The 15,366-nt window shown below is 33.1% G+C and overlaps 1 protein-coding gene across 1 annotated transcript; it reads left to right on the forward strand.

Moving 5' to 3' along the window:
- The first annotated feature begins 778 nt into the window (after positions 1-778).
- LOC115445605 (nuclear receptor subfamily 2 group E member 1) lies at positions 779-15,128 on the forward strand. The gene is made up of 4 exons (XM_030171932.2): positions 779-803; positions 12,706-12,942; positions 13,122-13,816; positions 14,043-15,128. Exons 1-4 carry the CDS (start codon positions 779-781, stop codon positions 14,229-14,231), a joined length of 1,146 nt encoding a protein of 381 aa, XP_030027792.1. The 3' UTR covers positions 14,232-15,128.
- The last annotated feature ends 238 nt before the right edge of the window (positions 15,129-15,366 follow it).

Consider the following 15,366-nt stretch of genomic DNA (forward strand, 5'->3'; position numbering starts at 1 on the left):
GATGTTATTATTGCAGTGGCTTTTGTTACAACCCTCCGTTTTGCACCGGGCCCTTTCGACCGGGCCGGCTCATCCGCGCCTTTGTGAGACCAATACTTACACGGATTATCCCTACCTAATTACCTGTTTTGTGAAATTGTAATTATCAACAAAAAATATGCAATTTTAACTTGTGAGTGACCGACAAGCAATGTAGCTTCTGTTCGATTGTGTTATAACTATGCGTTCTGAGCTTACGCAAACATTGTTTCATATTGTTGGCTTTTGTTAATTATTCTTTTTTTTTACATTAACCAGTATGTTTTAAGAATACTTTAACTAAATGCTGTTTCATATAATCTCTATTAGCTTCCTATGCGATTTTGATTCACACGGATAAAGAACAAGCAACTGCAAGTGTTTTATATGAATTAAACGTTGACCACTTCTGAGTACTCTACAAATAATGCTTTAGTTTAACAAGCAATTAGAACAATGCGAATAATGAACAATATTACAAGTGGTACTCAGCTTTGTGACGAAAAGATGTCTAACACGCAAATTGCGGTAACAATGGCGAATTATTTTCTTACGTTTATTACAATTATTCTAGATCCATTCTTTTGATTTTCTTTTTGCATTGAATGTTCGAGAGCCACTTGTGAACCGCGACAGTTCGCCACTTCAAAGTTAATTCGCACGGAACAGTGTGTGAATATTTTTTTCAATTGTAACAATTTTTAATTGCTTTTTTATTTTAGATGGGATGTTAGCCAGAAAGAGGCGTGGTCGCTCAAGAATGAATGGCGCCGGTCCATCGGCAAGTAAGTGATTTGATTTTACCTTTTAATGGATAATTTACATTACTGATATTACTTAATTTAGGGCTTGTTTCACAAGTTTCAAGTAAATTTTACTTAACACGTATCTTTTAAACAACAAATGTAGATAGTCTTAATTTTACTATAATTATTTCGTCGGAATCTTAGATAAGTGTGTCTTTTGTATTTGGTTGGATTTTACTTTCGTGTGACGAATAGCATTTACAGGCCCTTATTATTTTATACAAATATTAATTACGTTGATAATATTTAAGAGGGTAACAACATTTTTATTACGTTTACTTGTTCTAAATGTTACGTGCAAGTGCCTTTGCAATTGCATAATAATTCAACTATATTTAAATTGCCTTATCAATTACTGTATGACACGAGATGACGTGACTAATTAGAATGATCGCGGTTCCCACGAGGTGCGCGGGCGCATCTGCTTTCACTCTCACTGCGCCCCCGACACCCTCGCGAATGGATACTGTTCATTTGTTTTTATTATTAGCTAAAATTGGCCCATGACAAATTTATTGGAATATTAGTCGACAATAAATTGTATATTGATGAATAAGTGATAGAAAACAAAACGGTTGTTTTTGGAGTATTGCATCGAGTTATTATTATTATTATTTGGTGTTAAAATAAATTACATATAAGTTTCATTTCAATAGTATAGAGTTTAGTAATTATTTCAAAGATATATCGTCAATTATTTCGCATTTTGTCAATAACATTTAAAGACTTGGTCATTATTTGGTTTTCCTAACTAACATTATTGTTTAAATAATAAATATCCGATGTTTATCATCAGAGCGTTTGTGAGACGAATAACTTTGACATTGGAATTGTTTCTTTAATCTGTCAAAAAATATGAATTTATTATTGAAAAATCAGTATACAATAAAATAAAATTAACTTATAATGGAAGAAAAAAATAATCATCTCCTAGTCTTTTGTTCTATATTTAAAATATTTTACCTTCAAGTTCACTCATCAAATACTTTAAATAAATGAACACTGTGGGAAAACAGCACTGGAAACAGTAATTTAAAAACGATTCACAACCGTTTCATATTCTGATAATCGGTTGTCGCGTCACGCAATGATCCTGCGGGTCAAAATGGCACAGGTGACAGTTCGCACGGTTAGCACAACGATAGCATCGTTAGGGATGATTTACACTTATGGGTCATTGTTACAAAATAGGGTTAACAATTGCACCATTTAAGGTTAGACTTATGATTCCTATGATCCCATCGATATATATATATACACTAGCTTTTGCTCGCGCTTTCGCCCGCTTGAAGGAGTTTTCCGGGATAAAAGTCCACAGTATGATAAAAGTCTTGCTACATATTTTCCCGGTACGGATAGGTTCAAACTAATTTTATACCCATGGGGGTTAAATTTATCAAAATCCTATTTTAGCGAACGTCTTCATCGTATTAGCTCCAATCTTTAATTTCAGTTCAATCAGTCGAAAATCTCAGAAGATTTATACAAATTTTTATGCCCTATTTTATCCCCTTAGGGGTAGAATTTATCAAAATCCTTTCTTGGGGGATGCCTACGTCATAGTAGCTTTATGCATGCAAAGTCTCAGCCCGATCGGTTTAAAATTGACAAAGTTTCATACAAACTTTCATCCCCTATTTTATCCCCTTGGGGGTAGAATTAATCAAAATCCTTTCTTAGCGCCTGCCTACGTCATAACATCTACCTAAATGCCAAATTTCAGCCCGACCCGTCCAGTGGTTTGGGTTGTGCGTTGATAGATCACTATGTAAGTCAGTCACCTTTGAGTTATATGTATATATTTAGATATACGTACTAAATTTGGCGTTCCGAACATTCAGTGTGTTCAACTGAATTGAACTGTCATCCATTCAAACTGATTTTAGTATGGTGTCAATATTGAGGCTTGTGATTGTGTACGGAGTGGCGTTCATAACATAAAAACGCAAGTCTAAGTGCAGACTTGGATGTGAATAAAAATATTAGTAATAAGTAAAATTATTTGTCAATTATAGTATATTTTAGTAACATTCTAAAATATTTCAACTATTATTGTTTGTGCCAACCAAAGAGTTTTAAGATTATATAGAGCGGACATTGGGAAAATTGTTGTATAAACATTTTGCGTTCATGCATCTACCGTCAAATAGTAAATCACCAATGTATACTAATTAATATTTTTTCCGTATCATAATTTGCACGTTTTTATCGTAAATTAGCATATTTTCTTTAAATATGTTATTCTAGTATTCATATTTAAGGACGCTACGACATTTCAAATAAGACAACGACTTATTACCAATTGGTAATAACTTTAAGAGCACAAATTTGTCCTTGATGTCCAGTTTATAACTAAATATACTGTTTGATGTGTTTAGTCTCAACAACAAAAAACCTATTTTTTTATGTCGTGTGAGCATCACGTGGGATATTTCTTAGAATTATAACAGCGAATATTTTCATGGTATTGCGCCTAACATAAACATCTCCAAAACACGAATTTAAATTGTAAATAATTTAGTAGATTTTTTCGAATAGTTCTGCCTGTTCTATAAGCGGGAATTTTACTATAATTTGGTCGATGTCATTATTGCGTTTTAATTCTGCATTATTTTACAACAAGTAATCAATTCAATGTAGAAAAGTAGTCGGATTTATGTTATTACCAAATAATCTGAATAGGAATTGGAGTTAAATATAATTGGAATCATTTAATTCCTAACCTGTCATTACCTACAACTGCTCCATCAGTATTATCCCCGTATATTTCGTAAGCTGATTGTTTTCGCTTTGTATATTATTTTTACTACCTATTTCATTCGACACCGAGCTTCCTGCTTCACAAGTGTACCGTCTACTTAAAATGGGCATGAATGCCTTTGTGCCTTTTTGACTACAGACATTCTGAGGTGTATTAAAAGACGTTTTATCTTGTAAATGCCGAGCGTTCATCGTGGGACCGCTCTTATAGAATTATTAAGTCGAAATGAGACGAAAAAATCTTTTTGTATGGACGATCCGGTGGATGGGGTCTGTGCGATTTTTTCTGATCGTATTTAGACAGCTTTATTTGGTTTGATGAAGTCAATGTCGATGTAGGTAGTGAATTATGCATCTGATTGAAAATGCGATTCGTGAATGGAATATTAATAAATTTTATTTTTTATGTCAGTATATTTTATTTATTAAACATCAAAGTAGGTTATAATGCAACGGTTGACACATTCAAATTTAGCTTCGGGTGAATAGGGGACCGGCCTATGCTTGATTTTGTACATTATTCTATGTGTAATGGCTTTAAATACGAAAAAGAAGCACTTCTGCGAAAACAGCATAAAAATTGGTTAAAAAATGAGCGAGTAATTCATATTTAAAATATTGTAATGTGTGCAGGAGTGGGCGCGATGTGGGGATATCGCTTCATCTCTTTCTTTCGCACGCGTCGTAATTCCCGATGACGTCACATGTGGATATTTTGTCTCTTTTCTGTTTCTTGTTAATTACCCCTTCCACCGAAATTCAAATGCTTATAACTTGTTGATTTTTCACTGGATTTTAATAATTTCTTTGGTGTTATAATTTATATTATGTAAATATTTGATAATTGTTAAGAACAAAAATGAGTCCGGTACCCTATTGCCTACACAGAACTAATCTAACGTGCAATATAATTTAAATATTCAAATAATGAAGTAGGTAATTATAAATATTATATTATAAATTTGTTCGCGTAGTTCTATCAGTAGTAGAATGGACAAAATATTTTTTTAAGTATATTATGCACGTTACAAACACAGTTAAAATATTCTGACGGGCCGGAGTCTTTACATCAGCCTCTCTAGTTATATTTATGGGAACACGAGCTAAAGTGGCAACAAACCTGGAAATAGTAATCCTCATCTGTATATGCGAATCAGTCCCGCATAATTGTCCTTTAATTGTTAATTCTGTATGATAGTGATAACACAATGAGAAGGAAAAACGAAGTTACAAATGAAACGAAAATTATTTGAAAAGACCACATTAGAAAAAAATATTATTTTCTAATGTGATCTTTTCAAATAATACATATCCTACTAATATTATAAGTGCGAGACTTTGTGAGGATGTCTAGATGTCTATCTAGACATGTATCTATATGTATCTATCTGTATGTATATTTGTTCCTTTTGCACGAAGAAACAACTGAACAGATATGGATGAAACTTTACAGTAATATTGGTTATACATCAGAATAACACATAGACTACAATTTATAATGATTTTATGTAATTTGGTCATAATATAACGATACATATCAAGTAAGTCGGATAAAAAATGCTATCTCGGCGTACGCTGCCTAAACCGTTGGAGTTAATCAAAGATTTTTTATTGTAGAATTGTTTGTCCTAAGGAGTTTTAAATAAAAGTCCGCCACAGCATATATCTATCTACGTTTTATGGGGAAGCGACTATAACCAAAATAGTGAGACATTTAGGTCTGTCTGTATGTTATCGATTTTCTCAAAATCTACTGAACAGATTTTTATGAAACTTCGTATGGAGATAGTTTAAGACCCTGGAAAGGTTATAATAGGCTACTTTCTATCCTTGAAAAATATAAAGTGGTACTTTCATCCCGGATAACACCATCACGCGGGCGAAGCCGCGAGCAAAATTTATGCTGTTTTCCTGAAGCAGAAACAAAATTTAAAAAAAGTTTAGATATAGTTTATCCACAGGGATTGGCGATATGATGATGAAATGATGTGCTCGTAAATCAAATATTCCTGACGTGAAAAGGAAATTATTTTATTTTGAAGGACACACTCTTAAATTTGTTACCTTTTTTCTGTATTTTTCGTATGTCATTAAAGCATTGGTATATTAAATACGCTTATCTTTAATATGTAAGTGGTATTGAATTAATACAGAAAATGTTGTTATATTTAAGATAAACAACAAATATAACTTCACTTTTGGGCCATGGGACAAGGGGAGGTAATTACTTGGCCCTTAACAATAATCAAAACTTTTCCTCTATACCAGTTTGGTCACCTAAACTCATCAGTCAATGCCCAGTGTTTAAGTTGTCATAAACACTGGTCATCAATGACTTAAGACATAAATTAGATTTGGTGAGTATTACCCTAATGTTGTATAACACTTATTATAATAAAGCCACTTAATGCATATTGTCATAAATTTATGGCATGTCGTTGATATAATAAGTATTTTATTGTAAAACATCCAATCTTTCATTCCATAATGTCATTACGACGTTGCAATCCCTTTTAACTCAATTATACAAATTGCTTTTAGCCCTGAGCGAATTAATATTTTTCCTCTGTTTTGTACTCGGGCGTGCAATCCGAAATTTTAACATTTTATAACTACGAATTCTCAGAATATTCCAGTTTCGAAATTAAGAAACGTAATCGGAATTCCAATAATTATAATTATCCACAGGGTATTTTATAAAAATATTAATCGAAAACTAATACAACCTTTTTGTAATTCTACTTACATGCAGCAGTAGTCGCCTTTTACGTGTAAAATAACACAATAGACAACGAAATAAATGCTATATAAAAATAAACTGCGATCAACTATTAGAGCTGAATAATCCGCCTAACATTTCGTTAGTGAGTAAACTACTTATTGGGAACCTAGGAAATGGAAAACATTATCCACGCTTGTACACTGGACATATGAAATCTTATTGATCTTACGTCAATATTATAATTGGGAAAGTGTGAAAATGTTAGAGTGTTTGTTATCTAAACTAATTCGGAAACTGTTTAACGGCTGTAAAGAAATAAACATTGAACTATTAAATGAAAGTGCATGTTACGGGTTATATAAATAGATTGAATAACGGTTACTTTTTCGACTAGTTAATTCATAATATCGTTAAATATATCGTAGATTTTCCGATATCCACTCTGAACGACTTATTATAACTAATCTATACATATTATAAAACAAATTCCCCAAAAGCTGTCTGTCTGTATGTGTACGATTTTCTCAAAATATACTGAACGGATTTTTGTGCCATTTTTACTAAAAGATAGTGCAATTCTTGAGGAAAGTTTAAGTCGATAATACATTACGGTTTTATGTAAATTGACTGAAATATTGCGATTACTGTTGAAGAGGTCGGGTGGTTTGCCGTTGCGTTTGCGTAAATACGCGAGAGAAACTTTGTGACACACTATCTTCGACGCGGGCGAAGTCACGGACACAACTAGTTAGTAATAAAATATTACATTGTTCGGTTCGTAATATAAAAGACCTAAAAACATATTTTATTTTCTATAAACGCAAAATACTGTATGATCATAATTCCTGGAAATCAGCTTCGGAACGGAAAATCTCTTTTGTACCTATATGAAATTAATTGGTAAAGTGCTTACTAGCCTGGGGAACTTTACACATTTAAATTCTTCAAACGTATTGCAAGCATAAAACGAACATGCTTTTTAATTGATTTCATTTATGGAGAATTTTTGATATCCTGTATATTTCAATATCGATCTTAGATATGATCTATATGAAAACCGTTTATAATTCCATCATGTAATAGATGCGGATTTTATACTACTTTATTTGACGTCTGGTCCATTGCTTATTATAAATGTATTCTGTAGTAAATTTGTTAACTGCCTTGGCGATGTAGTGGTAATTACAGTACGCGTGTTATAACTGTGCTGAGGTTCTGAGTTCGAGTCTCGGGCAAATAAGAATAACGACTGGGTTTGTCCATCTTAAAAATTACTCAGTCGCAGACCGGAATTAGGGAGATAGAATTCCCGTGCCGTGGAAAGCACATAATGCCGTTGGTCCTGCGCCTGATCTATCTGCGGTCATGTCGGATTGTCGTTTCACCGGACTATGAGATGACGGTAGGCCCCCCTACCATAGAAAATACCGGAATACACACGGCGCGGCGGAAAGTGGGTACACCAGTTGCGCCTTTGCATACCCCATCGGAGATCGGATTGATTGGGGGTTATAATGCGTGAGATTATGCGTATAAACATACTTTTCGATGAAACAATGAAAGATCAATTAACCCATCGGATTGCAAGAATTTCCTGTTTAGGATTAAATAAAACATTATGTACTAGTTTAATATTTATGGTTCTTTACATTTAAAACGAGCTCGGAAAAGTGGCCTCACTGCACTTGATGGTTAGTGGAGTAGGGTTTAACAGCATGTCGCCTGACAAGAGATTGAGATGATTACCCGTCGGCAATAAAAAAAAAAGAAAAAATGCTTTATTCATCACGTAGGCGAACATGGTTGCACTTATGACAAGTCAAGGTACATGAGAATATTTAATTATCACTTAATTAAATTAGCTTATATAAACAAAGACAATTTATATTGAAAATAAAATAAATGAAAAATATACTTAGCAAACAAAGAAGCCAGTTCGGGCTGGCAGGGAAGAAGAAATAAAATTATGTATATATGTAATCGACACGATTATGCTGGCCTGGTGGAACCAGATATACACAGGCTGAACTCGGATGTGATGTGATCGCAGCACTCTCATATGTGAGAGTCTGCGTGCTTAGGTAACACCGCAATGTCTATTTCTGCCGCTAATCAGTAGTGTGTAATCACTGTTATGTTCCAGTTTGAAGGACATTGCAGCCAGTGTTCCAGTATCTGTATCCAATTCTAGTATGTGTATCCAGTAGTTTCTGGACATATGATAACATTTCATGTCTCAAGATGGCGAGCGCAGTGGAATATCAAACAATACTTTATAATTCAAGATGTTAGATGGAGTTTCTACTACCTATGGTGTTAGCATCGCTTATTATTTTATTAATTTATTTATTGTGGCCAGTAAGCTCGTCACGTTATTTAAAGCAATAAAAAAAGCGAACCTATAGTTACATAAGCATTAAAAATAAATTCCATCCGCGTGTATATTCGTTTCGATAAATCACGTAAATTATTTGCTTGTTTTTCCTAGTAGTCTCTCCTATTGAATTTCTGATTTAGGCCGAATAAATTTCAATAGCAGAAATACGGAAAATATCATACTTGTAATCTATGTTTTCAGGAATTTTGACAATTCCGGATACATATTGGCTGTATTTTGTATTTGTTTGTTTGTACTATGTAAAAACTTTTTTAAAATGGAATTCTAAAGCTTATAATGAAAATAAAACAGTACTTATCAATAGTGTTTGGAGCTTGATCATTAATATTTATTGGACACTTAAAGATATTAAATTAATACAATATATTGTATTTAACAAAAGGCATAGTACAGAACACAATCCTTATAAACAATACTTAAGCACTAACTTACATTAAGAGTAGATTGTCTTCCTTAAACCTATGCCCTAATTGAAATTAAACTACAGAAAGGACTCTACACCAATTGTACAGCATTGTTCAAATAACACTATAAATAGCACGAAAGTGGAAATTGTTCTTTTTGCGTGGTCTCTTGGTCATAAATTAAAGGGTGGCGCCACCCATGGGCGGGGTTTAGCCGACCCAAGTCGTTAGCTTTGTCCTCTGCCGCGACGTTTTCACACTTCTCTATAGTTATGTATTTGTGGAGGCGTATTCTTTTTGTGCTTTGAAACGCGGTTTTGTCAGTATCATTTATAATTGTATTAAAATTTAAATACATCTTGTGTTTTTTTTATCAATATTAGTATTGTTCTTATTCGAAATATTAAGTAAATATTGCAATATTTTAATGGTTGAAATCTCTTAAAATAAATGTATAAAGAAATATAGAGGCTATAAGATAAATCTCGAGTTAACACCGGCGCACTGTTAGACACAGGCTTCTTCTATTACTGAGCTAATTACCACAATAAAAATAAATACTGTAAAGGTTTATTGATTACTATAGTGATTATACATATACACTATTGATTACTATAGTGTATATATACATAATATAGTGTACTTATGTAGGGTAATTAAGCCTATTTCCTACCATTTAAGCGAATGTAGCTTCTTTATGAGGTTTTTTTAAAGAAAATTTCATCGCAGATGTCACGCAAAAATTATTAAAAAATGATATTTGGGAGAATAGTGATACCGATTTTGAATTTCGGCCACTAATTTAAATTAAAAATAACTTTTAATTGGGCTTTAATAAGGATCTTTATTATGATTTAATAAGTTGCTTTTACGAAACCTAGGATTACACATACAAACATAATGATTCTATTAATATAACTTTTCTTTTTAACATGACCGAAACTAGACTAGTAACTGGTCTAGTTTTAGTTTTCCATTATGGTACTAGTACCGGCCGTCCCGTAACATACGGCCTAACGGACAATTAACTTACTGGTTTTGTTTTCAGACTTGATCTAATTACTAAACAGATAACTGAACATCAACAACAAATTCGTCTTGCAGAAGTGATTTTAGATCTATGTCAAGTATTAAAGACACGATTCCAATTTAATTACTTACTTGAATAAAATATCATCTGTAGGTATGCATTATGTTTTACTGGGTGAAAATCGATTTATGGGGAGAGCTTGGTTTCTTTTTTCTTCGTCGATTCTCTTTGAGGCAGCGTTCTGTTTATGGAGCTCCGGTCGGTTTAAAACGTATTCAATTATTTAAAATAATTTGGTAAAGAGAATTGAAAAATTATTTTTTTACGTTGATACTTTAATCCATTATATTTTCTGCAATTATATTCGGACTTTTATTTAATGCAGTTAACATCTCCCTTATTTTTATAGAGTGCTTGCCGGTTTAAAACCGTATTAAAATATTCAAATTGATTTGTTAAAGAGAAATGAAAATTGATGTTTATTTACTTGGATATATTTTCTGGAATTGTGTACGAACGTTTTATTTAACGTTTGTAATATCTCACCACAGATTTATTTATAATTTTTTGGTTATATAAATTTAACCAGGCCGAAAAATATATATAAATATTTAAATATAATGTTCTCGATAGTAAAATAACAGATAATTTCAACGAGTTTTATAGAAAATATTATGTAATTATATAACGTGTCCGAGATGTATCTGCTCAAATAATATTAGTATTTGAATAATATAAAGTATAACCAATTGAAATATGCTTATATTCTGTTAGGTCTTGACATGGCGACCGCGAAAAAAAATGTCCCCTATAGTAGATGTATTAATTTTATTAACGGACCATCAAATTTAAATGTTAATAACTTATGTTTTAATCATTTTTTTATTATAAAAACATATAAAATATATTTTTAACGATCATTAATGTCCGCAACTTAATTTCCAAAATTTTCGAACTACATATTTTTTTTAATTTGTTGCACTTGTGTATAACTTTAGCTTCGAAAGAGCACAGACTAGACAGTTTGATCTTTACAGTGCTTCAAATTTCCGAATGTAAAGAATTTACTGAAGAAAAATAAGTAGACAATTGTTGAGTAGAAAATTGTTGATTCCGTGCGTTCCCTTATAAAGTACACATTATTTTAAATTTCCACCATCTTGACATAGACCAGCTATACTCTAAGTGTGTTCCGCGGAACCCTAGGGTTCCGTGATACCTCTGTCGGGGTTCCGCAAGAATGTAGAAAAAAAAATCAAAACATCTCTCTCTGGTCGCTCCGCGGCCGGGCGGAGACAAAACGCTATGAACGTTATTTATTTATTCATTTGTATTTGTAGAAACATGTGTTACAATAGCTGGTACAATATCTCATAAGTTTGGTATCAACAATTTTATACTTGTACAACCCGTTCGCTCTAAGTTTTCCGGTCTGTGGAATGCGCGTACCCTCCCCCACGTGACAACAAAACTTATAATGTGTCATAGTTTTACCCAAATATGTACGTACACAATTTTTATTGTTACAATTAAATAAAAAATATTTTTATATTATGTTTTGCTGACGCTACTTTTCGAACATCATACCTATCGCCAGCGGCAAACTTAAAACGAGCGGGTAGTATACTTGTGAGCGCGCGTATAAAAACAATTGTTTTATTGTAGGGTTCCATCAAGTATTTTGCTTCCCAAAAGGGTTCCGTCATTTAAAAAGTTTGAGAACCACTGACATAGACAATTTAGTAAGGAATATTTTGGTGCGCCGGAAATGTATGAAACGAAATCTCAAAGTCATTTCCTCGGGGAAGGACCTTAATGAAATTATTTTATTTGATATTGCGTTTAAAAATTGGTACAATAAATAGAATATTGCATTGTATGACACCCACAATTGAACGATAATACATTATTTTTGATGGTAGTTACACACAACTCATGAATATAATTTGTAGCCCTGTTAAACGTAATGAAAAAAAAATATCCTCACATATTCATTTTCGTATCAATAATCTCTGTATGAACTGTATTACGTTACATAATTTCTTTGTTATTACATTTTTTACATATCTCTATGACTTTTGGAGGCCACTTCATGACGGCCCGAATTGTTTTTTGCTATTTTCCAAAAAAAGTGTATTTTTTTTTAAAAATGGCAATCTATCATAGGACGTGCGAAATGATGACTTACTTATACCTATTTCCCAAAAAAGTATTTTTTTGAATAAAGTCAGTCTAATATTGAACGTGTGAAATGACGACTTACCTATTACTCTTGAGTAAACGTCTTCTCTCAGAAAAAATATGAATTTGCCTTTAATTATAATTATTGTAAAAAATATAAGCTACAAGAAATACATACTTATTTTATTATTTTTAATCGAAACATAAATTTTTCGTGTATGAAAAAATACAATACGGTGAATAAATAAAAATACTATTACATTTTTATTTATTATAAGCTTTGAACTCCCCAGTATAGAAATAAACTAATACAATAATTACTACAAATTTGTTCATTTTATTTATCCTTCTCACAACAAAAATAACAAAGTATAACATTGGTGCAGGGCGTATCCTCTACGATGTCCCGTGCCGCGTCTGCGGCGACAACTCCTCGGGCAAGCATTATGGGATCTTCGCCTGTGACGGTTGCGCGGGATTCTTCAAGAGGTCCATCAGGAGGAAGCGCCTTTACGCATGCAAGTCGCGTCACCCTGGCCGCTGCCACGTCGACAAGGCTCACAGAAACCAATGCCGAGCCTGCAGGCTGGCTAAATGTGTCTCATCTGGCATGAACAAAGATGGTATGTGGAAGAATATATTACGATACAAGAATTAATTAATATATAACAACCAATTAGCTGGCGACAACTTTAACTATGTTATGTTCCTTTTTCCTGAGAAAATAAAGACGAATATGTAGATAAAGAATATTTGTACAGTTCTTACTTTCTTTTTTACAAAACTCTTCCTTTTGTTACAGCCGTTCAGCACGAACGAGGGCCGCGTACTTCGACATTACGTCGTCAAATGGAGTTGTTCTTTAAAGATTCGCCGACACAGCCCCAAGAACTCCAACCGTCGCGAGCACCGCCACTATTACAATTGCCATTACTGGCTCAGAACCTGTTGCCACCACCGCAGCCGGTCCCCCTTTATACTGCGTACCAACCCAATTTGCATTTAATGAGCCCTCCGACGATGCAGTTTCAAGACTATATTCGTCAATCACCTGTGCCCTCTATTTACGGCCAAAACGATCTGGGAGAGCTGTGCGAATCTGCTGCGAAGCTTCTGTTCACGAACATTAAGTGGGTTAAGAATGTGCCCGCATTTGCGGCGCTGTCTGAACCTGACAGGATAATCCTGTTGGAGGAGTCCTGGAAGGATCTATTCGTGATAGGGTCGGCGCAGTTTTTGTACCCAATGAACTTGGCTATTCTGTATGCCAACAACCCTTCGATAGATTTTTTAAATCTGAAGATTTACCATCAGGCTATTGAAGATCTTAGGAAATTGCAACCGGATAGTCATGAGTACGCATGCCTACGAGCCACTGCGCTATTTAAAACCACCATTGATGGTGCTGGAATTTCTCATGGCATGGAGAACAGAAGGCTACAAGACCTTCAGGCCATAGCTACGCTGCAAGAAAACACGCGACTAGTTCATTGCGAGGTTAGTAGAGTAACCCTATTAAATTTAATGAAATTATTTTAATTTAATTGCCTATCACCAGTAAAGAAAATAAACGATTATACATTGAAGCTACAAGAATAAATTTACAGTCAATAAAGTTTTGTAAATACATAATATATATATTTCATGCCATCATGATCTTTCCGTGAATCTTGTTTACTCTGTGAACCATTGTTCTAATTAATTTAAGGTTTTTTTTTCACAGTACGTAGCGAGGCACTACCCCATGGACATAGGACGGGCGGAAAGGTTGCAGCAACTCCTGCAAATCATCCACCTGGTGAAAGGATCCACAATAATCGAATTATTTTTTCGGTCAACGATAGGGGATATTACACTTGAGAGAATTATATGCGATATGTACAAAGGGAATTTAGAAGAGGAAAAGCTTTGATATTTATTTGGGGATCAGTACTTACCACGGCTTAAATATATGGTGGTGAGACAGATCAATGAAAGGCTGGTGAATAAACTAGTTCTGAGCTTTCTAGGAATTCATATCTAAACAGTCTCATGATTGCTCGGATGGAAAATGGCCCAAGGGTTTTTTAAAATCGGTATAGCATATACGTGGGAATAAGCGTATGCAATTATGACGGCCAACCGATTTGTCAATATTTAGATTTTAGTGAACTTTACATATTACGAGATTGTATATAATATATAATGAGGAATTTCTTCTAGTGCATAGAAGCACTCACGAAGCGGATCCAGCCGTCATCTAAGTGTGACCGTTCCATTTAAATTTGCATTTTGCGTCGATATTTTGTTGTTTCCACCACCGTCCGAACTTAATAAGGACGTGTGTCACCAAGGCTTTGTCTTTCGTAATGATATAAATTTGAGATACATGTATACAAATATATGGGAAGGATGAATTATTATTATTAACTAAAATATAATTTTATATATTACCGCAGTTACTTCATTAATTTGACGAATATTGGCGCATATTCCTATTTCTACGTTTGCGTATAAAATGTAATCTAAATTTTGTATTTAAATTTCATATATAAACTGTGCATTCGTTCTTATATGTCATTATGATTATTTTTATATTCCATGTCTCGTTCATACTTACGTGTAAAATAATACCGTATTTGAATTTAAGAAACATACACATATGTCACGAAATTAATCTATTTTCGATGTTTACATGTGCGTAGCATAATTAATGTATTTAGAACTTTTTGCCTATAGGCATTATGCGTACTTTAGAAAGGTAGATGATTTAATAAATCTCTATTAACAATAATTATTATTATCTACTTAATTATATTGTTGTTTATTAGCTACATTTGGATACATTGGCAATTTTTGCTCTTTTAAGCTTTAATTTGTATTACATTCCTAATAGACTAATTATTGTTATTATTAGTTTATTACAAGTAAAAAAGTATATTCAAGGATTAAATTATTATTATTTTATATTACCTCCAGTAATGTTTCTAGTGATTATGAGATAATGAACGTAGTGGAATTAGATCTAGAGTTATTATAGAATACATTAGACAGAATAGATAGATAGA

Source organism: Manduca sexta, chromosome 27, assembly GCF_014839805.1.
Source record: "Manduca sexta isolate Smith_Timp_Sample1 chromosome 27, JHU_Msex_v1.0, whole genome shotgun sequence".
Classification (NCBI taxonomy): domain Eukaryota; kingdom Metazoa; phylum Arthropoda; class Insecta; order Lepidoptera; family Sphingidae; genus Manduca; species Manduca sexta.